The sequence below is a fragment of the Python bivittatus genome, unplaced genomic scaffold (assembly GCF_059951505.1).
Source record: "Python bivittatus isolate LINGU-HERP-01145 unplaced genomic scaffold, Pbiv_v1 ctg000210_np1212, whole genome shotgun sequence".
Taxonomy (NCBI): domain Eukaryota; kingdom Metazoa; phylum Chordata; class Lepidosauria; order Squamata; family Pythonidae; genus Python; species Python bivittatus.
Genome location: NW_028277053.1, coordinates 19,441,434 through 19,468,212, shown reverse-complemented (window position 1 = coordinate 19,468,212; position 26,779 = coordinate 19,441,434). Strand labels below are relative to the sequence as shown.

General features: G+C 48.3%; 1 protein-coding gene across 8 annotated transcripts in view; it reads left to right on the top strand.

The window, feature by feature from the left end:
- Positions 1–200: 200 nt before the first annotated feature.
- KLF12 (KLF transcription factor 12) overlaps positions 201–26,779 on the top strand; it is a 171,210-nt gene continuing 144,631 nt past the window's right edge. Inside the window, exon 1 of one of the 8 annotated variants that reach the window (XM_088139532.1) lies at positions 201–694. Coding sequence is in view for 3 of the 8 variants with exons in the window: in XM_007423021.3 (XP_007423083.2) it covers positions 23,339–23,458 (120 nt within the window). In the remaining 5 variants the exon portion in view is untranslated. Of the gene's footprint in view, positions 695–1,059; positions 1,611–2,027; positions 2,049–2,079; positions 2,197–3,523; positions 4,182–7,760; positions 7,783–23,163; positions 23,459–26,779 lie in introns of those variants that run through there. The other 7 variants (XM_088139536.1, XM_088139538.1, XM_088139537.1 and 4 more) reach the window with 7 other exon arrangements.

Sequence of the window (26,779 nt, the reverse complement as noted above, 5' to 3'; positions counted from 1 at the left end):
CGCTCCGCCACCCCCGAGCCGGGCTGGGCTGGGCTGGGCTGGGCTGGCGGCGCGGCTGCCCTGCGCCCCGGCCGCCCCTTGATTGGCTGGGGGCGCTGCTCGGAGCGGCCGAGCGAGATGCGGGCCCGCGCGGGCGGCGGGGCGGGCGGGGGCTCTGTGGGGCGGGCGCCTCCTCGCTGCGCAGCCCGCCCACCGGGGCCAGGCGAGGGGCAGCGCCGCGCCTCGCCTCTGCCGCAGCCGCCGCCGCCGCCGCCCTGTCCCGTCCCGTCCCGTCCCGTCCCGAGGCGTCCCGGGCAGGAAGGCTCCGGCGGCAGCCGCGGACGAGGCGCCGCATTGTGCCCGGCAGCGCTCATGTGACGCGCCTCCCCCGTCAGTCCCCGGCCGGCCAGCCAGCCAGCCAGCCGGCCGGCCGCGCCGCCCCGCCCCGCCGCGCCGCGCCCCGCCCCCGAGAACCGCAGCGAGCGCGCGCCAGCGCGGGCGGGCGGGGAGGCGGCGAGCGAGCAGGAGCGGAGGGCGCCCGGCGCGGGGACGCGCGCGCGGGTTTGTGTCTGGCGGGCGGCGGGCGCCGGGCGCGCGGGTGTGTGGCGGCGGCGGCGGCGGCGAAGTGAGTCCGGGCGGAGAGGGACCCTGGAGGGACGGAGGGTCCTTGGGCTGCGCGGCGGCGGCGGCGGCGGCGGCGGCGGCGGCGGATCAGGTCGGTCTCTGCAGCTTCTTCTCGGCGTTCGGCAACCGCGGGACCAGGGCGCCAGCCCGGGCGCTCCCTCCGGCCGTCCCGCCGCGTTGCCGGCTTGCAGTGCGCGCTGGGGCACGGAGATGGGAGGCGGGGGGCGCGAGAAAGGGGGCGTCTCCGCGCCCAGCAGCAGCAGCAGCAGCAGCAGCAGCAGCAAAAGCAGCGCGGGCGTCCAGGTTCCCGGTCCGCGCGGGAGATGCCCGGGGGCAGACCGCTGGCGCGCCCGCCCGGAGTGGCCGCTCAGGTTCCGCGGAGGCAGCAGGTTGGCGTTGGGCGCCTTTTGGAAGGGTGCAGGGCTGCACGGTGCCGCTTGCGCCCGCGGGCGGTCGCTCGGGCCCCCGGGACTCGGCGCTGTCACTTGCCCCCCTCGCTCGCCGTGCAAGTGGCTTGTGCCAGCCCCCGCCCCCTCCCCCTCCTCCTCTCCGCTGGCGGGGGGAGGCTGAGCTGGAGTCGACAAAGGGAGAAGTTTGCCGGAGGTCGGCCCGACGGAGGCTGGGGGCGGGGGACGGCCCGGAACCTCCGGCTGGTTCGGAAGAGCCGCGGGTGATGCGAGGACCGGGCCGCGGCTGCTCCGAGACGGGCCCCGGTGGGAAGTTTGCCCGCAGAGGGATCTTTTAGCGCTGGGCTCCTTGGCGCAGGAACTTCGGGTGAACTTTGTTTTTGGGTTTTTTTGCTGAAGAGTGGAGAGCAGAGAAACAAACGCTTAACCAAAAGCTTAAATAGAGCGTGCTTGATTTGTATGTACGGCTTTTGCGGGCTCTTCTCGTTCTCGCAGCATCCACGTCCTTGGCAAACAAAACTTGCATCTCTGTGCACGCTTTCATAATTATTACCGACAATCAGCTGATTGAGGAGCTGGCGGTATCGGCTTCTTAAATATGTAAGTCCAGGGGAATGCATAATCTGGATAAGCGCGCCGTCGTGGGCTTTGCCCGCGGCTGTTGAGAAGAAATGCACCAAACGCCCCTTAAAAAAGATCGGGGCGGCTTGCTTCCCGCCCCCCCCCCCCCCCCGCTGAAGCATTTTATTTACATGCAGGCTTGGGACATGCGGTGCCTCGGCGGACACGTGCCAATCAAGCGAACGTCACGCTTTAAAACCCCCGCGAACCGAAGTCGGGGCTGCGAGCTGAAGCTGGTCTCGGGGTTGGGAGGGACAAGCACCGCTGGGCTGTGTGAACTGGAGGGTGGGACCCTTTTGGTCAGACTCCTGTTACTGGCAGGAATGGGTCCCCCCTCCCTCCCTCCCTCGCACCCCCCTTCATCCTTGCAGCCCTTTGCGAGGCTCGGAGAGGCGCCCGCTGCTTTTCTGCCCCGAGGTGGGTCCTTCGGTGCGCCAAAGGCTGTTTGGACTGGCGGAGAGCCAGGACGCGAGTTGGCCCCGTTTCAGGGTCATGTGGCGAGCAGGGGCACAGCGGGGCCGGTTTCCAGGGCGCTCCCTTCTGCTTCTCTCCCGAATCTTGGCAGGTAACCCTTCCCTGCAAGGCTTCTTTATATGGCCCTGGTATGTGAGCTCCATTTCCTGACTAGCCCCGAGCCTTGAAATGAAACAGGAGCAGCCAAGCAAAGGGTGTCTGTGTGCGCACACACGCACCGCCCCCCCCCCCCCCCCATGTCAGTAAGGAGATGGCAGGAAGAAGGGAGGCACTTCTCAGACATGGAGTTTAGGTAAATATTCAGCAACGTCGTCCTCCCGAGGCGGCAGGCTCAAGTCTGCCCAAGTAGAGAGCTGGTTGGAAAAGGGGGGGGGGGCGTGTAGGAAGGGTGAAGATCCTGTCGTCATCCGTGGCCAAGTCAGGCAGCCTTCCTGCTCCCTCCCTCCCCCGCCCTCCCCGTGGCTCTTCCTAGGATCTGAGAGCCCACCGCGGCTGAGTGAGCGAGCGAGCGAGCGAGCGAGCGAGCGCACCGCCTCAGCAGCAGCCCTTCTCCCTCTGCCTCATGCACAAACACAATGATGTCACTTTCCTTTTCTGCTCTTGGGTGGGGAACGGAGAGGTTGAGCCGCTCGAATTGGCTCTCAGGTCACGCAGAGCATCTCCTCGAGGCAAGAGGGCTTCTGCAGAGCCCGGGCGGCCGCCGCCGCCGCCGCAGCCAGAGCGGCTTCTCTGGAGGAAGCGGCGCGGCGGCTGATAGGAAGGCCGGCTCTCCTGGCCGGCTGAGCGGGACCCGGGGCCGCTGGAAGGATCGTGGGATGGCGGGGAGCGCAGCCCCGTTCTGTCCTGGCAAGGGCTGCCCGCTGGGCACAGTGGAGGCGGGTCACGCTTTCCGTAACGATCTGGGAGGACGTTCATGCAGCCTTAGGTTTAAGATGCATTACTTCGTGTCTTGGGACAAGTATTTACATAATTCCCATACATACGATAGGCATTGGCCTCCTTGAAAAGGGAGCCTTGGGATCAGATCTCTCTTTGGAAAAACGGGGTGATTCGCATTCTTGGCGTTCAGTGTTCTGCTCAAGTTCTTGTAGACTTCTGGGCAAAGTGGAGGGGCCATGTTTGTTCTGTGCTGTGGCAAATATTCCTGTGGACCTGAGATCATCCACGAGGACGTGGCCCCTCTTTTCAGGGGCTGACTGGATGTTTGGAGGCAGCAGGTTTGGGGGAGGGCTGGCTTGTGCTGGGACACACCACTCTCTTGCAGAAAGTCCCAGACTACTTCTTGGGATCTCTATTCGAGGGGGATGACAGAGAACTTTCCCCAGGAGGGCTGCTTTTCTCTTCCTGGGCGCCCCCCCCCCCCGCTGGGGTGTGGTTCAACATGTGGGAGTGTTTTGATGGGGTTATCTGTGTCAGAGGCAGCTGTGAGAACTATCTTAGTCTCTCTGAACTCTCTTTTCACTCCTTTCTCCCCTGCGTGGCATGCTGACATATATATTGCAATTTTATTTATTTATTTATTTATTTGTTTGTTTGTTTGTTTGTTTATTTATTTATTTATGTGTTAAAATGGGTTGTCAGCAACCTTGAAAGAATTATGGGTGTAGTAGGAAGCATGTTGGAAATTTAGTGGTGGCCCATGGAGGCCATAAGTTGTGCTCAACTGGTGTCCAGAAATGTAAAATAGGTAGATCAAACATCTCCTAGGAACCATGAATAGTTGTAGATAGATATTTGCCACAGGAACAAGAAGATACCTAATCTAGGCACAAGGTTTTGCTGGGAAAAAAATTCTAAAGACCCTTGAGGGTTGAGTAGGGGTAGGAAAAAAGCCTGGGACCAAATGCCGGAGGCGGGGCAGGAAAGGGAGGGAGAGGCAGATCCGGAGCTCTCTGCAAAGGGCCTGGCTGTCCCTTCGCCCGTTAATTGCCCTGCCCTGCACGGTGTGAAAACAGTTGGCTTGAAGTAGGGCAGGAAGTGCCATTCCAAAGACCTCGCAGCAGCGGTCGGAGGAGGAGGAGGGGGACGGAGATGCTCTTCCGGCAAAGGGGCTCCTCTGGTGGCCGAGAAGCGGAGGTCAGCTGGTGGGGTGGGGTGGGGTGGGGTGGGGAGGGAGCCGCTGCTGCGATTCCTCTGAAAGGCTTGACAAGCAGCCAAACCTGGGGAGGGAGGGAAGGAAGGAAGGAAGGGGGGGAGGGAGGGAGGGTAGGCGAGGCGAGGCGAGGCGAGGATTGAGGCCTGGCATGCAAAGTGAATAATCGGGCTTTTCCGCTGCATTTTATTTATTCATTTGTAGACCCCCTGAAGTCCCTTGTGCAAGCTTTTCCTTTAATTTCCTTTCCTGAGGAAAGGATATTGTATTGAAAGATTGATTTTATCACAGCATCTTCTTACAGGGGAGATAAAAGTCTCTCTTCTCGCTCTGCGTGAGGAAAGTGCTCTTGATGTTGGGCTGAGATTCCCTCCTTCTGCCGCACGGCAAAGGAGGGTGTCGGAAGAAGATGCGTATTTTCTTTGGTGCTTGCACCTTCCCCAGTGCATAATTTGGTTTTCCGACAGCCCTGCCTTGACAAAGAGGGAGGGGAGGGGAGGGGAGGCGTCTTTTCCTGCTATTTTCTGAGGAACCTCAACCCCGCCAACCTGCCAAATGCGTGCTGGAAAGAGGCTCCATTTCATAGCGTACCTCGGCTTGCTAGGCTTGGAAGCTGGCATCTTGGGGAGGGTGGCCGCCTGCCCCACGGGCTGTCCTGGGCTGCACCGAGTGGGTGGTGCCAGCCGGGCGCGTTTGCTTTTGTGCAAGCGCTCTGACTGGCACAGAGATGCCTCGCTCCTTACAAACCAGCCGCGATGGCTGCTAGCAGAGAGACTGCCTTTTGTTCAGGCGATTCGGTTCTTCAGCTGAGGGTCCGCATCGAACAGGCTGCAGGAGCATCAAGGCATTTGCCCCGGGAGTCTGTCCAGGCCCGAGAGAGAACCACATGCTTTATTCCGGGGAACAAAACCCTCCCACTTCGATTCCCTGGCTGTGATTCTAGGAACCATCCTAGGAAATCAGGAAAAGAAGTCACAGACATTATGTTGGTATCAGCACACTGTGCAAGCCATTGGTGAGCAGGGAAGGTAGGACAAGGGTAGAGAGGTTGGCCCCTGCCTCACATCTGTCTTAGGAGTCTTGGAAACTCCTCCTTCTCTACGACTAGGAAGGTGTGGACTGGCGTGAAGGACCCACCGTTGTGCTCCCCTGTGCTGACCTCCTCTCAGCAATAAAAGAAGGGTGGCTTCATGGCAACTTCCCGGTCACCCTGGACTTCCCCAATAGGTCCCCTTGAGACAGCTCCCCAAGAGGTGGTGGTGCTGAGGCTGAAGTAATAGTACGGTGTCCCGTTGCTGCCAACCTAAAATACAGACACCTCCTCTAAGTAGCCGTTTGGTCTGGAACCTGGAGGAGTTGGTAGGTCCCCCCAGGGAGAACCCATCCAAGGCACACTCTGGCAGCTTTTACAACCATCTGCCAGAATCCAGATGTCTCCGGCTTGACCCGCACTGGGGGTACGCCAGTAACCGCCTTGACTGCTCTGTAGCGCAGCTGATGGAAGAGCGGAAACAGATCCAGCCGTACCAAGGCAGACATTTTTGAAGTTGCAAACTGTGGGATTTGTGTTTAAGCACGATGGAGGTTGTTTCTTGTTAACTTAAGTTGTTGCTTAACCTTCTTAATTTGCAAAGCACTACCATTGGTGTGTCCTTGTCTGTAGGAGTAAAGAAAGCGCTGGCCCTAACCCGCGACATGACTTTTCTCAGAAAAGAACATTTCTTGAGGGCGGGTGGGTGGTCAAAAAATTAAAGTTAGTAAAGCAGTGAAACCTTGACCTTTTCACCTCATGGCTTTTTCTGGCAGCTCAGTCTCTCTGAGTGGTAGAAAGGAGACCTACAACTATGCTCACTTTTCCAATTAGGAGGCAAAATCTCCTCTAAAGGGCTTATACTGTAGAATTAAGGAACACTAAGCCACTGCACGTTGCCGGAGTAAACTCTGTCAGGTGGCTTCCCTTATCTTTGAAGAAGTGCCCCTTTATGATGGTGCATCAGCTGGTGTTCTTAACACGGAGACATTTCCTTTCTCTAGCACGGAAAGACATCTTAATGCAAATCTGAATTTTGGTTAGTTTTGAAACCACCGTTTTGTTCTCAGTTTCAGTGCTGTATGTAGACCTTGTTTCCTATGTACTGATCTGAGAGAGAGTCCTTATGACTGTGAAAAGAGCAGGTGGTGGTGAGAAATAAGGCGGGAGGAAGGCTTGAGAAATTGTAATGGCAAAGGGATTGTTTTAGTGAACATAATTAACCCAACCTTGTTGAAAGTTTTGGCAACTAGAGTTGCTTTGATCTTGAAAGAGGTGTGGGAGAAGCTTCTGGTGGGAATGGAAGGGAGACTCTTAAACCAGCAACTGGTTGCTTTTCTTACCATACAAGTCTTGGCTGGGAGAGGATTAGTGGGAGAGGATAGATGGAAGGTGGCTGAGATGGGCAGAACCTCCTTCCTCTCTCGAGAAACTACTCTAGTTGCTCTAATGAAATAGACCTGTCTTTCTATTTCCTGCTCAGCTCATGACGACCTCAAGATGTCTGAACGCCCATTTTTCATTTCTCTAGAGCAGTAACTTTACCGTCACTTTGTAGATTCCCTTTTCCCTCCATGGTCTAGTCCAAGCAGATCCAGTTTATCAGACCAAAAAATAAATAAATGAAGCAAATTCACTTATACATATTTATGTCTGATTGTTTTTATAAGATCCCACCTCCAAGATCTGAATGTTTAATTTGGGATGATATTTTCCAAACAAGAGAGGAGGACAGGTTCCTAGAGCGGGGTGAGATGATGTGGGAAATGGAATGGTGCAATGGACTATAATAGTAGGAGTAAGAATTAGTACTGTGTGAATGCCCCTCCTGTGCCATTCTCTGGCCAATGAAAGCCTTTTCCCTTCCAAACCTCTTAGAAAATGATGAGAACTTGAATGGAAATTCCTGTTCTGAGGGCGATATATTTCATACAGACATCTCTCCCATATGTTCAAATGAACCTTCAGAAAGAGAGCATGCACGCTGTCCTAGTTATTAGACACAGGTTGATTTTCCACATGTTGGGTATTCAGATCCAGCTGGAAAATCCCATTATGCCTCTCCCTGCAGAGAGGATGCTGATGCTCTAGGAAGGTCCCAGCTTTATGTAAACATGATTTCTTAAGCTTCTTTCAGGCTAGCAGGATGACAAGGTCATAGTCCTTGTGTCCATCCCTGGTGCATGGATGAATGGTTTGTCCCACGGTCCTGGTTGATGTGATGGAAAAGGCTTGGAATGGTTCACATGACCCAGCAGAAAAAGTGCTCCTGGCAGAGGCTGGTTGTCCTCCACTTCCAAAGCCCGGTTTGTGCTCACGGAGTGGCCATTCTTCCTTTGCTATCAAACTAAGCAGGGGGGCCACCATCCAAGGGCGGAAGGTTGTGGAAGATTTTTGCCCTTTGGGCTGGGTGTAAAAGAAGGTCTGAGAGTTGCTGAGATGTTGCTGAACAAACAACTGTGTTTTGCGATTCCTCCAGCATCCTCATTTACCTGGAGGACTAGTGGCTGCTGACCGTGATCCTGGACTGGATGATATGGTGGATTGTTGTTAAGGTACGGCAGTAAAAACTAAGCCATGACTATGATTGTGGTTAAGGCAGCATGGTAACCCAAAAGTAGGAACCATTTTGGACCAGGACTACTGGAAGTTCGAGAGCATGCAAGGGGCGCACTTACACAATGGTCACCATGGGAGATGAGCTGTGATGTATTGGCCAGTCAGAGACAATCTGGAGCCCAACCAAGGCAAATGAATAGGTGGTGTTGCCGCCGCCATTATCATCATCATCATCATCATCATCATCATCATCATCATCATCATCATCGCCTTTATTTAAAAATTTAAATCTTTCTTTAAAAGTTGGGAGAGTAGAGAGCTTGCAGAGCATGGTTTGTGTGTGTGTGTGTGTGTGTGTGTGTGTGTGTAGGGGACAATTTGGTTGCATCACCTCCCCTGTGAATACTGCTTCTCATCTCATAGGACTTTTTCATAGGTAACTGTGTTACCTCTCATTCTTGGCCTTCAAATGTTGCCAGGAGAAATCTGGGTCCATGAGGGGCATCAGATGCTATGACCTCATACCTGCTGGACGTTTTGGGATACAACTCGCAGAATTACCAGGCATCCTGCTTGCAGGTCGCAGGTTGAGAAAGGTCGTTTTAGGCCCTGGGAGAGACTCTTGGACATTTCCTCAAAAGCAATTTTGCCTCTGGTCTTACTTATCATTTTCACGAATTAGTGGTTGCTGGTGTCTTGCTTGAGAGGAAAGGAAAAGCCCTCTCTGTAGCCTGGAGTCAACCGGTAACCTTCAGGCGGCTCCAGTGTGATACTTCGCACTTTTTGGTCTCAACTCAGTTTCCCAACAGAGAACATGAAGCACATGGGAACAGAATCCAGGAGTTGTTCACACCCGATTCTGAAGACTCTTCTCCCCCATGTTATCACATGAATATCAATTCAGCCGTTTCCTGGGAAACACCTGGTTTTTCTCGAGGGTGCGATAGCAGCTGCTGCTGTTCTTCGCTTTAGTTCTTGCACTAGAAAAAGAGTTGAAAAGTTGAGGTTTTGGAGGTGCTTCTGAGAAGAACGTTTGGAGCTTGGGTAGTGTTTGAATTGTACTAAATACTTCAGAATGTGCACAGGGACTTGCAGATCAGAACGCCTGTAGGCGCTCTGCACAGTGGCTTGGTTGTGGCAGAATATCCAAAGCTGATGTCCATTGAAGGTGGGCGGATTGCAGCATTCCTAAGACAGAGCCCCACACCATGTTTTGTGGACGCTGGAACTTTTTATCACGTTACAGGGCCTTTAGATGAGTACTTGGTGCTTTCTGAAGTTTAAAAGAGGTTAAGTTACGGAGAGAGACTCTGCCTAGGAAGTCCTACAGTTGTGCAGCACTTGGAGCATGCACGCGTGGATGGGGTGTGAAGCACGTGGTGTCAGGAGCGCCGTGAGGCAAATGTTGCTTTCCCTGTGACTGCACAGCCGCCGCAGAGGGAGGCCATGACACACCGCAGCTGCTTTAAGGCTCCCGAGCACTGCGAGCTGCGTGCCTGTTCTCGCTCCCAGTCGCCTCTCCCCTTTGAATCCAGACCTCTGCACGGCTCTGCCCCAGAATTCTGGTAACATTTAGAAAGGATGAAGACAGCGCTTTACCCAATTATTACGTCAGCATTCTTAAAATACAGTAGATGGCTTTTAATGCCCTCTAGACAAGAAAGACCACATGCTTCAGTGGCCCTTTACTGGATGAAAAAATGCATTGTCTGTGCTGGCTTAGAGGCATCGGTCGTGACTGCTGGAATTCATTGAGAACTTACCTCCGTTCTCATCTGCTTTAAATAACATGCTCTTCATCTGATAGTTCATCTTTCCCTGGAGGTCACTTTTCCTCTGATTAGGTTCTGGGGAGCATTCAGTATGTTGGACTCCCGTGTCCATTTTCTGGTTTGCTACGATCTGAAGTGTAAGAAAATATTTGCCAGTGATATTGGCAAGCGGGGTAGTGGAACCACCTCCTCCTTTCGGTGGAGACCTTCAACACTGGTGGCCAGGCGCACGTTTTCCCTTCTGGATCTTTCTACGCCAGCAAATCCTCTCCCTTCATTTTGACAGGGACAGGAGGATGGAACTCTCTTAGATTTTGTGGTTTCTGAAAATTCATCTTTACGATACCCTCTTTCCATGGGAATGTTGAGGGTCAGGAAGAATGAACTGTATACATTTTACAGGGACCATGATTTGAAGTTGGAGCCCAGCTCCAAGCTGGCACACTGATTTCGTATCAAAACGTCTGAAAAACTCTTTGATTCCTGGGACTTCCCCCCAAAATGGGAATTGTAGCGTAAAGGCGTTTTTGAAAAAGTAACTTACCAATTTCAAACTTATTTTTAAAAGTGTGTGTGCTGTGAAATGCAGTATTGCTTCTAAAGTTAATGAAAAGCTATTTGAAATTCCTTCTTGATGGTTATCTTACCTATTTTACATTCCTTCCTATAGTGCATATATTTCCTCTGATGTATCTCTTCCGATTTGGTGGATTTTCCCTGTGCCTAACTGAATTTCCAGTTGTTTCCTAAGTGGATTGCTATGTTTACTGTAGAATATTACAAAATACCATTGTTCTGTGTAGAACAGAATGGATTGTTCTTACATTCCTGGCACAAATTAAGAAAAGGGTTGAAATTATTTGTGCGTTCAATGTTAAGATATAGAATCAATAAAGTAGAATAAACTCTGGAATATAGGGTGATTAAGTTTGCACTCTGCAGAACAAACGGTGTAAAAGTAGGATAGATTTAGCCGCTCATCAGTGGTTTCTTCTCAGCTCCAAGAATATCAGTTAGCGGTGGCAGAGACAATGATCGCCCGTGCCCTTTCCAGTTGCAGTGCCACGGGGTTCTTGCTTGCCTTTGAATGTTGGGATTATTAAAATGCTCATTTCCAGGTATTTCCTGGTTTTGCGGCTGTAGTTGCGAAAAGAACATTACACGCAAAAGTTCTTGCCCAAAAAGTCCTGATCTGGGTCCAAAGGGGTTGTGCCATTTAATGAGAAATGGTATTATTTAAATTAAAACCATTAAATTGGTATGTTAGGTCAAAGGACAGAGAATGGAATTCTGGAACTTTATTTAAAGAGCTAAGTCATTCCCCAAATGGTGACAGTTATGTAGCTTAGTTGACCTAATTGATAAAGCTGAGTAGGGCTGGATCTGGTTTGTAGTTAGGTGAGACACCAGAGTTGTAGACTGAACTACAATATAGTATTTGTAGTTTAGTATATATAGTATGTCGTATTATTTTTTAGGTAATTTAATATGGATATTTATTTTTACTGTTTTTATTGTTTGATTTTAATTGTGAGCCACCCAGAGTCACCCTCTGGGGGAGATGGGTGGCATATAAATTTAATAAATAAATAGATAAACCAGGAGGTTGAAAACAATATCCCAGAAGAAGGTACTTTGGTATTGTTGCCCAGAAAACCACATGGAGGCATCCATGAAGTCACCAGACATGATTGGTTCCCTAAGAGAAAACATAACCCAACGTCAGCATGTCCCATGTACGCTCCAGGATGTCCTATACAATTTTCACAAAATGGTGCCTCAGTTTGAGCAAACTTGTCTAAGAGACATAGAACAAAATATTTAATCAAAGCAGGACACTAGACTGCAGCTTCAATAAAATATTGTTCCAATACCTGGCTAAAAAATATGACTTGGTCACACAGAGCAAACCCCTTGATTTACCAGTTGTTGACCCTGATGAGGACCTTGACTGGTACTCTCACATTGTGTTGGGACTGCGGGACCTAGAATTCTAAGCCGGTATTTCTGGTGAGGAGCCGGAAGTTAAGGGGAACTGCAGTTGCAAACTTCCTTGAGTGCACCCAACTGGGAAAGGCTGTGTACAGTTAATTTCCTCAGGCTGTGTCTAGATCTCATTTAGAGCCTCCTGAAATGTTGCTTATGCTATTTACTTACTTTATGGACTTCACAAAGATTTCCACAACCTGCTGAAGGTCACATTGGCTCATAACTGACTTTGCTGCACATCTGGAGGGCACCCAGTGGGTGAATTATTGCCTCAGACAATAATTTCCAAAACAGTAAAACATATGGAAGGGCACCTTCAGTTATTAATTTTAAAATAATAACTGCTTATATGAGAAAGTAGTCATACAAGTTTATTTAAAAATCAATATGTGCATTGCATGTTTTATTTTCTCCTGTAGGTTAATACCTTCTCCTTTCTTACGTGACATTTTCCTCCTAGTACATAATTCTTGGGTCTGTACACAGAACTGTCTTTCAGAGCGTGAATTTACATTTGCTGTGATTTGTGTGTACTGTACATATTTGCATGTTCTGATGTGTCAATATATAGGACTTTGGAATCCAGGACTGGAACATTTCTAGTGGAAATACATTGCAGTTGCTGTGAGAAGCCCTACTGTAACTCAGGATCTCAAGATACTCTCCTGAGTTAGTGCTTGTTTATGTAATGGCGTTTCATGGGTGATGGGAGGATCTGTGGAAAGCTACAGAGTGCAGTAATTCCCAAGCGCCAAAAGAACTACCCGCGGGCTGTGACACGAATGCAGTAGGCAGCAAATGCTGGAAGGCTGTTCTCCTTGTTGGGAGAAGCTCCCCTGACTCTTTGCAGGGCTGGGGACCTCCTTCAAGTGAGTCATCCTTCGTCCTGGGAAAGGGGCTGAGCTCCCCAAGTTTTTCCTTTGGTGGGGGGCGGGATAGGACTGCCTCCACGGGTCTTGTTTGTGATTCATCCTAAGGACGTCTCCTCTGTGGCTGAAACAGCTACAGAGGGACTTGTGGAGAGACTTGGATGAAGCCCAAGGTAGACAGGGTTACAAAAATGTTGAGAAAAAGGGAATGACTTTTCATTATATACACATTTTCTGGAAATGTAGCATAGATTATTGTGACAGTGTCGGTCTGTCTCGGGTGGGTGTGCCTAACAACTTTTATAACTCCATCCAGCATCCTCTTTCTAACGAGTATAAAACATTTAACACTGGGACTTTCCAGATGTTTTGCATTACACTCCCATAATCCTTTGCTGTTGCCTTTAATGTCTGAGAGGGATGGGAACTGAAATCGAAAGGGCAGAAAAGGTTGCAGGTAACTGCCTGGAGCCTTTTGTGCCCAAGGCAAAATCTGCTGAAATTATTGTCCTGGTTTCCGTAAGAGACACACCACAGCCTTCTGGCTTAGCTGTTTCTTGTGACTTTCCTTTTCAGGGTGAAAACACAGGATTTTCTGGAGCAGCCCCATGGGAGAGGCAGAGGAGCTTTGAGTGCCCCCTGGTGTGGTTGCAGAAAGGACTGAGGGCACGAACAGGCCCCCGGTCTCCCCCAGTCAGGAGGGTGCTGGGAGGGCTGCGAAAGGTGGCTGAGCACTTGGCTATATTTAGTTAGGAAACTGGATATAAATGTAGATCCTGTGTATTTTTAAGAGGCAATTATGCCTGGGCAAAGCTTGGGAGTTTGCTTGGGGGAAGTAGATGGTGTCAGCTGTGCCCCTCATCCTCATAATAGCCCGTACTCAGTTCCTGAAGGAAGCATAAATCATCAGAACTGTAAATATCTTTTCAACCCGGAGTTAGGGAAATTGATCTTTCCTTGGATTGTCTGGAGCATTGCTCACATAAAATACTGCTGAGAGCCCTTGTGCATAAATCTGAAAACTCATTTCCCATTAAATTTTTCTATCCTTCTGCTTCCTTCCTTCCTTCCTTCCTTCCTTCCTTCCTTCCTTCCTTCCTTCCTTCCTTCCTTCCTTCCTTCCTTCCTTCCTTCCTTCCTTCCTTCCTTCCTTCCTTCCTCTCTTTCTTCTCTTTTTCTCTTCCTAACAGTCTTCTCTTTTGCTGCTGGTATAATGATAACCTTGCTCCTTCTCAAAGACAGGACCAGCCAATGACTTAAGATTTATCTCTTACTTATCATTGTTAATTATGTCTCCAGAAAGCTGATGAAGGCAATCATACCTTAACCATGTTGTCACTGTTAACTAGTCAGTATAAAGTAACTTCTTAATATGTGCCCTGCGGGCGTGTTTGCCAAGCACTTTTTATGAGCAACTGGGAAAGCTTATTAGTGGAAATTCACACCAAGGGATAGCTCTGGCCAACATTGGCTAATCTTGAAAAACAGGATTAGACTTACTTAGTATTCAGATGGAAGAGCACTGGGACTGTAGACTTAGATTGGGAAGAGTTAAAAAAATTAAAAAGAAGGCAACGAGAAACATTTCAATATTTTAGCTAAGAAATCAACTTGGATGGAGTCTCCAGGGGTCAAGCTGGACTTGAAGGAGACTTTATCATTAGCAAAAAAGTAAGTAGCTACTGCAGGTTGCTTTTCCTTATGAATCCAAAGCATCGGGTGCATGATTCCTTTCTGCCACGTACAGTGGCTTGTGGCAGTTCTTGGCATCTTCTGCAATTTGTAATGTGTTGGACCAGAACATGTAAAGAATAGCAGGACATGAAGCTAGCAATCTTGTCCTGCAAGGCAGGTGTGGAGACTAAGAAGGGAATGTTCTTTGACGTATCTGTAGACTCCCTTCAAAGATGCTGTGCAAATAAGTTGTCTGCCTATTAGGCTTGATTCATTCATGAATTACCATTATTTAATTACTCTTGACCAAAACCGTGCATTACTTTCACTGAAAAGTATGATCTTCGATTTCACACAGTTTGATATTAAGATGTACCTGTAGCAGTTAAATCTGTCATTCGTACAAGTAGATGGTTTGGTGCTGCAGCCCCGCTTTTCCCAACCTTGTGTTTGCCATATATTTTGGACTTTAATACTCATAATGCCAATCCAGCATATCAGGAAATGTTGACTTTCATTGACGAGGTTTAACTCTTTGCTGATAACTACAACACACCACTTAGAAAACCAACAGACTAATAAATAAGGCCAGGTTTCTTACTGGGTTTCCTTCATATATGTCCTCAGGTGCGAACTAAAAAGTAGGTTTTCAGTGAAGTCAGTTGAAAGCAGTAGGAAGGTGGAAGAGGGTAGAATGAAAAACAAAATAGGAAACCTCCAGGTATTCTTAAACTTCAATTTCCAGCGAGGCCACCCAGCATGACCAGTGACAGTTGATGGGAGTTGTTCTCCAAACACCCCAATGGCTGTAGTTTCTCCATGCCTATCAGATCAAACACTATTTATTTACAGAAGACCTGGCCTACACTGAGAGGGTGGAAGCTAGAGGAGACCCTTTGAATTAAATTTGTCTTTTTTCTTGCTGGCTGGGAGGGGAGGGTAATGTTAGTTCAGCCCATCTCAAAGTTCCCTTGCGAAAGAAGGCAAGCTGAGTTCTTCCATTCTTTTCCCTGCCTGCCCGGCCTTGCACTGAATTAAATAGGTGGCCTTTCTTGCCTTCGTCCTTCGCCCTTCAAAACGCTTAAAATGCAAGTAGGTTGCTGATCAAAGTGGACAGGGTCCGCAGAACTGGTAGCCCGGGCACTTTGTGGTTAGAACTATGCCCTTTCTGGTTGGAGAAGGCCTTCTGGGAGGTGACATGTAGTTGAGTCCTTGCAGTAGGGACTTTTGAAGGAGGGGATGGTTCTACCTTCCTTGAAGGAGGAAGTGGTACCTCCTCTTCTCAAGCAGACATCATTGGATCCAGTGATTCTGGATAATTTTCATCCAATCTCCAACTTCCTGTTTCTGGGGAAGGTTGTTGAAAAGATGGTTAGGTTGCAGTTTCAGAAGGCTCTGGAGGAAACAAATTATGTAGACCCTTTTCAGTCAGGTTTCAGGCTAGGATCTAGTATGGAAATGACATTGATCACACTTGTTGAGGGTGTCTGGAATAGCTGAATGGGGGCGATGCGACAGTCCTGGTCATCCTTGATCTCTCAGAGGTTTTTGATATTATTGATCATGGTATCATTCTGGATTTCCTGCAGGAATTGAAATTGAAAGCCACTGCTCTGTAGTAGTTCTCCTCCTTTGTCCTTTCTCCACAGCCAGTTCCAGCGGCTGTGGAGATATCAAGTCTGAAGTTTCTGATTTGTGGGGTGCCACAGGACTCAACAATCTCCCTTCTCTTGTTTAATATCTACATGAGGCTGCTGGATGAGATCATATTGTCAGTATGCAGATTATACCCTTATATATCTCAGCCCTGACCTGGAGGCTGTAAGGATTTGGATGAGAAGGAACAGACTCAGGTTCAACTCTAGCATGACTGAGTGGCTATGGGTGTGGGGGCCACCTGGCTTTTGGGAACTTTTATCCCTGGTGCACAACTTGGGGGTCTTCCTGGATTCCCAGCTCCTGTTTGATGAGCAGCTGGCAGCTATAGCCAGTAACCCTTTGCACAGATCCATCTGGTGTGCCGGTTGTGTTCATTTCTGGACTGGGAGACCCTCCTCCCTCATGTCTTAGGCACCTTGTGTGTGGACTATTGCAACATAGCCTACATGGGGCTGTCCTTGAAGACCATTCAGAAGCTGGAGGTTTTCCATAATGCAGAGACGTGTGCAGTAGAGGGCATTCCGTTGCACAACCATGAAACGCTTCTGCTTCATGAACTGCACTGGCTGCTAGCAAGTTTCTGGATGCAATTTAAGGTGGTGGCTGTTATCCATAAGCCCTACATGACATACAGCCTAGCTGTTTGAGGCACCAGGTGTCTCCTGTGGTTTCTGCCCATCCTGTCTGTTCCATCAGAGTGGGCATGCTCTGGGTCCCATCCATTAAACATGTCATCTGATAAGATCCCAGGAGCATGCTTTTTCCTTTGAAGGGCCTGTGTTCTAGGACAGCATCCCACCAGAGATTCAAACAGCCTTTATCCCACCCTCCTTTAAGCAAGCCGTGAAGACCTGGCTCTTCTCCCAGGCTTTGGGCTAGGGGAGTTTTACGTATATGAGTTTGGTTGTGGGTTGTTGCCTTCAAGTTAGTCGTTGTGTTTTTCTTGATTGTTTTTATATTTTGTGTTTATTGCTGTTTGCCAACCAGTGTTGTGTAGAGTTGGTTGGCCTTATAAATATGATCAATCAATCAATCAGTCAATGCCCTTACCTTGTGGAACGCCCTCCTCCTGGTGATCCAGCAGGCCCCCACCCTTTTAGCCTTCTGGAAAAACATAAAGACCTGGCTCTTCCTCCAGGCACTGGGGTAGAGTGATGAGAGCCTGTGGGTGGTGCTGGGGCAACCCAGTAGAATGACTAAGGCCCTGGGATTTTGGTCTTTGAGGTGCTCTAAGATGGCCAGCTGTACAGTTCTTTTAAATAAATAAAAATAACTAAATTTGTGCAATTGTGACTGGTCCTTGAGCTTGGTTACATTCGTTTCGTTGGGTTGCTGAAGGTGTTTCTTGATTTAGAATTTATCTTCCAGAGCACCTGAGTGTCCTGCTGTTACAGTCAAAGCTGGGTTCTGAGTCTTATATGGGTATGAAAGTATGTGGATAATAAAGTTTTTCCGCATGGTCATTGTTCTTCCTCATCTTCGACTACCAACAACCTTTGCATCCACTGGTCTTAAAATACTGAAATCACCAAAGTTCCCCCTTTAGTTGGCCAATAGGAAAGCAAACAAAGAAACTGGTCATCTCTCCCTTGCCCCTGTCCTGAACAAAATTAAGGAGAGTGCACTTTGCTGTTGCTCCCCCACATTTTTTGTGGGGCAACAGAGCACCTGCCATGAGGAGAGCTGCAGAGCCTTCAAAGGACCATCTCTTTGTGTGCTGAACAGGCCCGTGGACTACTAGCTTCTTGGTCTGGGACTCTGGGGTGGGAGAAGGAAGGCTGCGTTAGGCCCAAGCGTGGGAGGCAAAGTCAGAGGAGAGTTTCTGCCTGGGGGAGAACAGACTGCCACGGGGCTTCTGCATTTCAAATGGGGAGGCTGCTTTTAGCCTGACGTCAGGTACAGAAACGAGTCCCCCTATGCGCAATGGGAAGAGATTGCCCAAGAGCAGGGCTGATTCTAGAAATACACAAAGAATTCATGCAGAAGATGGTGTCTGAACAAAGTGTTTCTTGATTGCAGATGTGGGTCCGATATTTCTTTCTCCTCAAGAGAGAATCAATTATGTAAGATCATCATAATTCCGGAATAAATGCCCCAAATCATGACAAAATGGAGCTTTGTTCAATTTGCACAGTTTGTAGCATTCATCTTTCTGGGGTTATGGATGTACAGAATTTATTGTTTGTTTACTTTAATGTGTGTAAAGATACCTTGCCTCATTTCCATCCAGCCAGTTGAAAACTATCACAACTGGCTTTCCAGTTGTAGTTCTCAGCCAGACTTCCTGCCTCCTCTTCCGTTCACCTCGTGGAATCCAATCACTACTGAAGGGAACTCATGTTGGGCTTTGAAAATCAGTTCACTGTTAACAAGCCTATGAAACATTTTACTCCTGGTCTGTGGATATCTGCTGCTCCTTTCTAGCGTGTTAGAGGTCTGCCTGGAAGCTTTTATCTCTGAGGCTCTGGATCCATTTAGCAGAGACTGGAGTTTGTGTGACCGCACAGGTCCCTCTCTCCCAAATTAAAACGGGTCCCTTAAGGACTGCCAAAACCTCATGGATTTGGGACAAGAACGCTAAACTCCTGCAAGGTTTGGTGGTGGAACACTGAAATCTGATAAGATTTCGTGAACGAGCAAGGATTTCCTTCTTCTTTAAAAAGCCCTAAACGTTGGGCTCCCAGGCCACCTTTCCTAAATGTGGGTGTCTTGTGGCTTCCCCGCCTGCCACGTTGGTATCCGCAAGCTTTAATAGCGAAGGTTATCTGGCTGGTACTCTTTGCATAGTTTTTATACAAGTTTCTTCTTTTGTATTGCGATCAAATTGTGTCTAGTGCGTCCTTGAATGTCAGTCTCAGGGAAGGGAGTAAGGATTGCGGTTTTTCAATTGTGAATTTTGTTGCAAAGCCAAGCACGTTATTCATTTATTTTTTACTATGGCATTAAGGAGATCTGGCTTAATTTGAACGTGGAATCACTGATTTGGTTGCTTGGGAAACACAGGGCTGCAGTGTATTGACACGAGGTGCATCAGTTCAATGGAATCCCAGCTGTTTGGTAAAGCATGTTCAGAACATGAAGATGGGAATGTTGTGATGCTAATTCTGTATATCTCCAAGGCTTGATAGGCAAGAACTGCCTTTGACTGCTATGAAACAGCGTCCAGGGGTTTTGCCTGTAGATGCTCCAAAAATGCCCCAATATTTGAATGTGCCTTTCCAGATAGCGTTGCCTCTGTAATTCTCAGCTAGCAAAGGAGGGGCATATGAATTAGGAATGTATTCCTTTATTTATGAATTTTTTCTCTGCCTCAATCCAACTGGATTCTAGATGGTTTACAACACGTATAATAAAATAATACGGAAACAGACAATTTAAACAGTATGTAGCTGTCACAAAAACTAAAACTTACGTTTGATGGCTCAGGACTCAATCCTGAAAGGCTTCCAGAAAACCTAGTTCTTTACAGTATTCTGGAAAACTATGAGAATGGGGGCCGTTCTCACCTGGGGTGCAGGCTGTTGCATAGATGGCAAACCCTACAGATAGCACCTGCCTTTAATCTCCCTCCTGTTACTCTTCCTGGTAGGTGGGGACCCTGAGCAGGTATTCTCCGACTGTCCAGAATGGAGAGGCGGATTTGATCAGGGGAAAGTGGTCTCTTCAATACCCAGGTCCCAGGACCGTCTCCTTGAATTAAACTTGGAAGTGGAGTGGTAGCCAGTGTAGATCCTGCTGAAGCACTGTACTATGGCAGAATCAAGACTGACCAATAAGCACGCAGGCTGCTAGATTTTGAACCCACTGAATTTCCAGGTGGTCCTCAAGGACAGCTCTATGTAGAATGAATTATAGTAGTCTAAACAAGAGCTGACAACATATGAATGACTCCTTCCAGGTCAGGCAGCAGTGGCACACTAGCAGAAGCTGAGCAAAGACCTATCTAGCCATGTCCTCCACGTACTCCTTTGGCAGGAGCTGTGAATCCAAGAGGACCCCCAGATGTTGAGCCTCCTGTCTCTGGGGAGGACAGTTGCATTGAGAATCAAAGATGGTGTAATGCTGGCATCAGTAGGCTTCTGAATTAACAGCCACTCCATCTTGCTTGTGTTGACTCTAAGCTTGTTTCTCCCCATCCAGAATGTGACTGTATCTAGGCACCAGGTCAGGATGTCTCCCAGACCTGCCATTTGGGTCACTTAGTTTGATGTACAGCTGGGTATCATCAGCATATTAACGTTTGCTCACCCTGAACTGATGGGTGATCTCTTCCAGTGACTTCATACCAATGTTAAACAAGTTTGGGGGGTAGTGAATAAAGAGGATCACCTTGAAGGACAGAGGGAAGATCTGCTACCTAGCAAGGATCAGATACTGAGCTCAGGCCAAGAAAGTAGTTTGTGAAAATGCCTCAGACCCGCTCCCCCACCATAATTCTCACAAAGATTAAAGAGGGAGGAAAGATAGTACATTCAGATTTGCAAGATGCTGTTACTATAACTATTCTAATAAAAGTAGCTTTAGCTGTGCACAGTGTCTCCTTCTTAGTCTGGTCTATCTGATAGGGCTGACAAGGGGAGCGTACTGAGCCCTGTAGCACACCCTAAAAGAGCATCCAAGGATTTGACCTCTCACCCCGCCCAGCTAGGTAGGAGCCACCATAAACCGCTGCCTCCAATTCCCAGACATCATGGACAGTCCAGAACGACAGGGTGATTGAAGCATCAGAGGAATTCTGAAGGTGGTAATTTAGTTCCTCTGCATTTGGGGTTGGCGGTTCCACTGATTGTGCCTGTGGAAACCTGTAGATTCATTCCCTTTAAACATGAATCTGAAGGGATATAGAGAAATGCGTCATGAAAAGTGGGCATTTTCCAAGCTAATGAGGAGGCTGAGTAGTGCAGTACTTTCTGCCCCTGGGTGTCCCTCCTTGAAATCTCTGCCCATGGTTCGCCTTAAGTGAGCAGGGTGTAGTTCTTGCCGGACTATATGATTGAAAGTGTCAGGATCCATGTTTGAAAGGGCTCCCTCCAGATGCAAGAAGTATTGAATCAGGGGGACTCTTAACGGAGAATTTTCAAGTCCGTTATGAAGAGAATCCGTCAAACCTTCCGTCGCTGAAATGAAACAGCGCAGGAGTAGATGGCATTTCCTCCATCTGGTGCCCCACGCATTCCATGCAGCCCCTGATGTATTACTCAGTAAGAAACAATACACGGCCACACTTATCCATGGATCCTTATTAAGTGCATTTTTATCCTTCCTTATCCAGTGCTGTTAATGGTATCTCTTTAATAATTCCTTTCAGCAAAGCCAATTGGGAATTACTGTAGTCTTAAGTATGTAAGAGATTTTTATTAACGGCTCACATTCAGAGCTGTTAACATAACCCCTTGGCAGAAGGCATTTGATATACCTCCTGCGCAGAAGGAGTGCTACAGTTCAGTGGGAGACCCGGGAGGAGTCCCGTGTGAGTCTCTGGCAGCCAGAAATCAAGAGGGGCTGAGAGCGCTTTTGCCGGCCAGCAAATTCTGTTAAAAGGTATCGGCGGCTTATGCCTTTTGACACGATTGGCTGGTCGCAGAAGGTGCTCCCGGACTCCTGCTTTTCCCCAGTGAAGTTGGCCACTTTCGTGGAACGTTGTGAGGAAGTTCGTAATTTCAGTGAACCTGAGGGTCTTTGTGGGTGGAAAAACGGTCGTCCGGATGTTGCCCGTTCCCCAAACGTGGAACTGCGACAAAGAAAAGGAGATTGGGGTGCTTTGTCTTCTATTTCAGGAGCTTATTAGCTGGTTTCTGAACCACCACTCAGGATACAAAGCCCTCACCTACTGGAACGTGTAAAAAATATTGAGAAGAATAATGCAGTCATGCAAGTGTCAAATCATCCTTTTCACAATAGGTGTGCAGACACTTTAACATGGTCAGTATTAAGAGTCCATAGAACAGCAATTAATCAGACGCGGAAAACCTTCCACAGTTTTAAATGGACAAGGGTAGAGCAGCGTGAATGTGGTAGTGGGGGAGACATTCGGAGATCAGATCTCGCACGCTGGTTTTCTTGGCTGACTTGAACATTCTGATAGCGAGGTAAGATAAAAATTTCAGGACCAGTAAACATTATTTCCCTTTTGTGTTTGACAAATAGAAGAACAAAAACTAACGCGATTCATGAAAGTGCTGATGGGGAGATGTTAAGCTGATCATAAATAAAAACTGGGTTTCCTGCAGGAGTGGCCGAGCTCACCAGGACAGGACAGGTCGCAAAACAGAGCAGAAGCATCTTTCATACCGCTCTGGGAAATTTAAGGAAAGCGGTGCTGGCTGTGGTAATGTGGAGCTCCGTGTCATGCCAGATGTGGGAAGTGATTAGGTGGACTTCTCTCACACTGACCGTGCTGGCTGGGGATTATGGGAGTTGAGATCCAACACCTCTGGAGTGCTTTGATTGTTAGGAAATGCTCTTTCTCTTATTGCGTTTATTCCTCCTTTTCTCAGAAGCCCAAGGCGCCTTACATGAGGATCTCCCTTCATTTCATCCCCACGCGATGGAGGTTGGCCCGAGACGGGGCAAGTGGAGCCTCCATGGCTGTGGGTGGACTTGAATTTGGGCATCCCCAGTCTAAGCCCAGCCCCTTCGCCATTACATTGTACCGGACTTGTTGGACTTTCCCAGGCCTTGCTGAGTTGTCTAGACCAGGGACTGTATTAAGCATGCTTAAAAAGCTCCAAGATAGCCGTTTTGAATGTTGGTATCTACAGTAGAAAGAAGGAAGCTCAGTCATGTGCCAGCTTCTCCTTTGGGGCCTGAAATTGGCATCGCCAGTCTGAGTGTCCGCCGTGATGCCACTCATGAAGACACCATGAACAGGACTGAACGCCTGTCAGAGGGGGACTCCAAAGGGCCTGCACACCAGCTGATGGCAATATCTGCTGGAGTTCCTACCAGTGCTTTAGCACCCATCGCTGCCTGAGCTACAGCTCTGTCTGGGAGGCGTTCGGCTGAGGGTGGGCAGTGGGCCGTTTAGCACCTGAGCTGTTTCTTGGCCAAATGGGGCTTTGAACCCAGATCTCCTGCATCCAAATGCAGTTGCTGGAGACCCTCCTCGTCCTCGTCCTCCTCCTCTTTGCCACTAGAAGATCATAACTAAGGAGCTTTTTTGGAAATGGTCTTGGTTGAGTGCAGACTGCAGACAGCAGGGAGAGAGAGAGAGAGAGAGAGAGGGAAGGGAGCGACCTCGGAGACCTGAACTGCAGCAGCAGCAGCAGCAGCAGCAGCAGCAGCAGCAGCAGCAGCAGCAGCAGCAGCAGCAGCAGCAGCAGCAGCAGCAGCAGCAGCAAGAACTCTTCTTCAGGAGCCTGGAGGGGAAAAGGCAAGGGGGACGCGAAGGGGGAGAGGCGGGTCTTGCCCAGGGGAGTCGGCTGCAGCTCCGAGCGTTTCGTTGCGTAGCCTGCCGCGGGAACAGAGAGTCGAGTCCGTAATGGAACAAATAGAGGAATCTGGCCGTGGGGAGTGGGAGCCCCTGCGCTCCGTTTTGTTTCTCCTCCCTCTTCCCAAGCCTCGCTGTGGCGGAGGGATTTTGGGTGATTATGTCATCGAAAGGACAAAACTCTTCAGTGCCTCTGCAGTGCAGTAACAGCAATAAAGTCCTGGAGATGGTCCAGACTAAACGCCTTTTAAGCACGAATGGAGTAAAGCACAGGAAGAAGGTGATTATATCTGCTTTGCACGCGCGCGCGCACACGCACACGCACACACATCTGTTTTTGACATGGTTGCTAATAGCATGCAAATACTGATGCTTTAGCTTTAGCTGAAGTCTCAGGTAACATTAGCTACAGGCACGATGCTCTGCTGTTCAGTCTTGCTGCATGCAATACAACAGGGATGCTGTTTTTCAGATCTCTGCCTTTGGGGGAGGTGCAAATTCCATACAGGACGGATGGCTGGCGATCCTGGCCTCTTTTTGTTTGTTCCACAGCTTCATGGGTTGTGTAGCACAATCTTCTGGCGGTGTCCGCTTGCTTTAATATTTGTTTCATGGTTGGAGCATTTACTGTCCCTTTTTCTATAATAATTCATGGTTTGTGGTTATGCATGTTGCTTTTTGGATGTGTGTTTAGGAACTCTTGGAATCCCCAAGAGAGCTTCTGTGTGATTGAAGCTGAAGCACAGACTTCCCTAATTTCAGCATAATTTGCCCATTAGCTGTGTCGTTCTCAAAATCTGGGCATGTTCAGAAGGGCGAACGGAAATATCAAGGCCCCTTCTTTCTCTTCCCTTTTCTCAAGGTTTTTTCCTCCAAAAAACGAAAAAAAGCAGCAAATGCAGCAGAGTGGGAAAATGCAACTTCACTGACTTCCAAAGTTAACAGTGCTGTGGACGGCGGGAGGGGAAAGGGGAACTGAAGTCTGAACTGAAGTCTCCCCGGAACTGGGGGAGTGGGTCATGTTAAAATATGGCAACTAAGACATGTTGCCAATAATAATAATAATAATGCAAAATGTTTTGATATGGCCTATTCTGAATCTGAAAGTTATTTCAAGCCCAGTCAGAATATACCAGTCCTATCATTTTGGAGATGTTTTGCATCTGAAATGTCCAGAAAGCCTGAAACTTCCTCTTCCAAACAACCTATTTTCCACTCAAATTCCTTGTTTTGGACTTAACCAGTGTATTTGGATTTCAGACTGCTTCGAATCTGAAGCACAGTACAAACCACTAATAAAGAGTTGAAGTTTTTTCTGTGTAAGATCTCACCATACAAAGCAAACAGATACAGTCGTATGAAAAAGAAAGCCCACCCTCTTTGAGTTCTATGGTTTTACATATCAGGACATGATAAAAATCATCTGATCCTTAGCAGTTCTCAAAAGTAGGTAAATACAACCTCAGATGAACAACAACACATGACATGTTACACCAGGTCATCCTTTATTTTACAAAAAGAAAGCCAAAATGGAGAAGCCACGTGTGAAAAACTAAGTACACCTTATGATTCAATAGCTTGTAGAAGTACCTTTGGCAGCAATAACTTGAAGTCATCATTTTCTGTATGACTTTATCAGTCTCTCACGCCGTTGTGGAGGAATTTTGGCCCACTCTTCTTTACAACATTGCTTCAGTTCATGGAGGTTTGCGGGCATTTGTTTATGCACAGCTCTCTTGGGGTCCTGCCACAGCATTTCAGTCGGGTGGAGTTCTGGACTTTGACTGGGCCATTGCAACACCCTGATTCTTTTCTTGTTCAGCCATTCTGATGTCGATGTGCTGGTGTGCTTGGGATCATTGTCCTGTTGCATGACCCAATGTCGGCCAAGCTTTAGCTGTCGGACAGATGGCCTCACATTGGACTCTAGAATCCTTTGGTATACAGAGGAGTTCATGGTCGACTCAACAACTGCAAGGTGCCCAGGTCCTGTGGGTGCAAACAAGCCCAAATCATCACCCCTCCACCACTGTGCTTGACGGTTGGTATGAGATGTTTGTGCTGATATGCTGTGTTTGGTTTTCGCCAAATGTGGCGAAATGTGCATTATGGCCAAACATCTCCACTTTGGTCTCGTCTGTCCAAAGGACGGTGTTCCAGAAGTCTTGTGATTTGTTCAGGTGCAACTTTGCACGCCTAAGCCGTGCTGCCATGTTCCTTTTAGAGAGAAGAGGCTTTCTCCTGGCAACCCTTCCAAACAAACCATACTTGCTCAGTCTTTGTCTAATTGTACTGTCATGAACTTGAACATTTCACATGCTAACTGAGGCCTGTAGAGTCTGAGATGTCACTCTTGGATTTTTTGCAATTTCTCTGAGCATTGCACGGTCTGACCTTGGGGTGCATTTGCTGGGATGTCCACTCCTGGGAAGACTGGCAACTGTCTTGAATGTTTTCCACTTGTGAATCATCTTCCTCACTGTAGAATGATGGACTTTCAATTGTTTAGAGATGGCCTCATAACCCTTCCCAGATTGATGGGCAGCAACAATTGCTTCTCTAAGATCATTGCTGATGTCTTTACTCTTTGGCATTGTGTTAACACACACCTTGATGCTCGAGACCAGCAAACGCCTAACACTTCGGCTTTTATAGAGGTAGTCACGCTTGCTGATGATCAGTTGATCAAGGGCATTTGATTAGCAGCACCTTAGCCTCTTCATACCTATGGAAGCAGTAAGGGTATACTTAGTTTTTCACACAGGGCTTCTCCATTTTGGATTTCTTTTTGTAAAATAAAGGATGACCTGGTGTAATAGGGTTCCTGCAGTTGCTTAACAGCTGGAATCTCGTCACCTTTTCTGAACGGATTTGGATTTTCATCTGAGGTTGTATTTACCTATTTTTGAGAATTGCTAAGGACCAGACGATTTTTATTATGTCCTGATACGTAAAACCATGGAACTCAAAGCAGGTGTACTTCCTTTTTCACATGACTGTAAACTAAGCAGAATATCCCAGGACAACAGGAGCAAGACTGACGCCAACTACATTTGGGGATGGGTGGGTAGGATTGTGTAGCCAGTAGAAAACTTATTTCTTTAGTTGCTTCCCATCTGGCCTCTTAAGGAAGAAACCCTCACTGAAATTTCTAATCCATTCCCATGGGAGATGGTACCCCACTCTCAAATGATTTCAGTGCCCAGGGGATGCTAACTGAGCTTTTAATTTATGGTTAGAACCAAGTAGCTGTCACCGCAGATTCCAAGAAATGGTACCGTAGGGTTCCTGCAGTTGCTTAACAGCTGGAATCTCGTCACCATTTCTGAACGGATTTGGATTTTTGAATGGTTTTCCAAGAAAATTGCATCTAAATTCTGCTGCCAAAGTATTGCTAATGTGTAGATGTAATCAGTAGAGTTACCTTTGGGAAAAGCGAAGAGGCATTTCAAGTATAATCTAATGTGATTTTGCTTACAGTTAAACCAGGAGAAATTACTCAATTAGCTAATAAACGCAGGGGATAAAGTGGCAGATAAAATACCGTAAAGACATTGTCAAAATGTAAAGATTCGTCGGCCTTGTACTCCATGGTCTTGGA